The 2335-nt window shown below is 37.5% G+C and overlaps 1 protein-coding gene across 1 annotated transcript; it reads right to left on the reverse strand.

Annotated features, from left to right (window-relative positions):
- Positions 1 to 203: 203 nt before the first annotated feature.
- On the reverse strand, positions 204 to 1399 carry LOC112936186 (uncharacterized). The gene is made up of 4 exons (XM_026019970.2): positions 1335 to 1399; positions 933 to 1031; positions 702 to 836; positions 204 to 578 (listed from the first exon to the last, which is right to left on the reverse strand). Exons 1-4 carry the CDS (start codon positions 1351 to 1353, stop codon positions 535 to 537), a joined length of 297 nt encoding a protein of 98 aa, XP_025875755.2. The 5' UTR covers positions 1354 to 1399; the 3' UTR covers positions 204 to 534.
- Between the last annotated feature and the right edge of the window lie 936 nt (positions 1400 to 2335).

Here is a 2335-nt window from a genome sequence, read left to right on the forward strand (position 1 = left end):
TTTATCACAACACTACAGATTTACTATCAATTTAATCACAAAACCATAACGTTTATAGATGCAACATAGTAGTAGCGCTAGGGATTTAATATGTAAATATGTAGTTTTGTGATAACTTTAATATTAAATCTATAGTTTTATGATAGTTTGGCTAAAATATCTTTAGTTTTGTGAAATTTACTCTTAATTTCAACTAATCCTTCTTCATGGGAAACTGCGCGAGATGAATTTAATTGATTGAACAACAATTTTTCACACATAGATACAATGACATGCCATCCATACATTCATTTTATTTGAGACCCTGTATACAATATGTATATTGACCGAACAATTAATGAATGAACATAATATGAACAAATCGAACACGCATCGACGCAAAAAAATGTACATATATACTAATGAACTACATGCTGATGAACCGCCTGAAGACTCATGAACACTGACATTATTTTCTTCACGCTTACTATGCTATTTGTATATGGTAAGAATTTGCATATTTTGTTCTTCCACAAGCACTGCCAAATCAATTCTTCAGCCGTTGAGTGACGGGAACTTCTTCGTCCTAATGCTCTTGCCTAGGAAGAAAAAACACATATTGACAAGCAGAGACAGGGGATTAGCCAAACTAATTAATAACTATTTCACATGCATCTATATATAAGTCTAAATTAGTGAGGCTTAATTTTTCTTTTGCTCACTTGTGTAGGTGCTGTTCTCCGCTCCACCACCTCCCTGTTGGCCGTGATTGCTGCTCATGCTGCTAATGTAGTACTGATGATCTGAGTTTTGCTGCTCCGGCATCCTGCCAGTCGAACTACCCTTGGATGCAGATCCTGCACAAAATTAACAGCGTAAAAAAACATATGATATGAAGAATTGCAGGGTGTAATAATACAATGTACTGTTTATATCAGCTAATTACTAACTACCATTGTAATACGATGAAGCAGCTGATTGGGCGTTGTTTTCTTTGTAGGAGTTGCCGTAGTTTGTTGTTCCCTGCTGATTCGGCTTGGAGTTCGAATACCCTGCATGCATGGATTCATTGAGTTAGAGAGCTAGTTTATTCATACAAAATAGCTATATATATAAAGAGATTTGCTCCGGTTCAACAAAAAGTATTTTGAGGTACCGGTACCTCACAGTATCAAATCGTTTCCGATCGTTGGATCTAACCGTGCCCATCCCGCTCAGCTAGATCCAACGATCGGAAACGATATAGCATCGTGTGGTACCGGTACCTCGAGATACTTTTTCTTGACTGGAGCAAATTTCATATATAAAATACAGTACAATATTGTTAATTTGATCAAGAAGTTAATACTAGTCACCTTTTGAGTAGTAGTCCATTCTGATCGAGATTCTTGTAAATGCTTGATCGAAGGGGATTATTGTTGAGAGCAAGTACATCTGTTGAGTTTATATAGGATCGATCTCAACCTAAGACAATCAAAATCCTGGGAACATTCACTGAATGCACCTTATTTACAGTCGTTTTGGCCTCCTTCTAGTTCTTGACAATATTATTGCTCTCCTGAAGCAACCTCCTGTTTCCAAGAATATGCATGCCATTAGCTGAGAGTACGTGTACGTACAAGTCACAAATTTTCAGTTTGCTGGGGAACGTTTACAATGGTCACATGGGTACGCCTAGCTAGTGTTTTGACATAGGAGTATATTTTTCATTTTTTTGTTCAATACCGTGTTGCGTTGTGGTGAACTCCTCGATCGATCTGTTAGCTGTTTAGACGGTTTCAGCCAGCAAATTAAAGAAACTTTCAACGCAAATCGCGATACAGCGCTGCAAGCTCTGAGCTAATTCTACAGTTTTTCCCGCCATGTTCCAGCCAAACGGGCGATGCTAAGTTAAGTTTAAATCATGCATGGACGGTTAGTTTCCGTGTTGATCGGTAGTTTCGATATAATTTATTTATAATGTTCAAGCCTTACTGAATACTCATGGACATTTCCCATGGAAGTCATCAGAATACTTCGTAACCATACCACATAGTAACCGAATTGGAAGCAAATTTAAGTAATCAATGAAGGGATACGAACTTGCATGTATTTTTTCCCTGTGGTTTCTACTGCCATTAGACCGGACAATGTCGGCAAGAAAAAAAAACAGAGAGGTTAGTGTAAAACGCAGGTAATTCTGCACGGTGACCAACTCTTTCTGTTTCATGTCAGCGATTTAATTTGACACAATTTCCTGGACATTAATTTCTCGTGGAATTTAGAAGTCAAAATACTTTGAATAAACACAACTACTAGCCCCATTCCAAACTCCAAGTTAACTAAGCATATTAGCGGCAGACAAAAAGCATGCTAA

This window comes from Oryza sativa, chromosome 8 (genome assembly GCF_034140825.1).
Source record: "Oryza sativa Japonica Group chromosome 8, ASM3414082v1".
Lineage (NCBI taxonomy): Eukaryota > Viridiplantae > Streptophyta > Magnoliopsida > Poales > Poaceae > Oryza > Oryza sativa.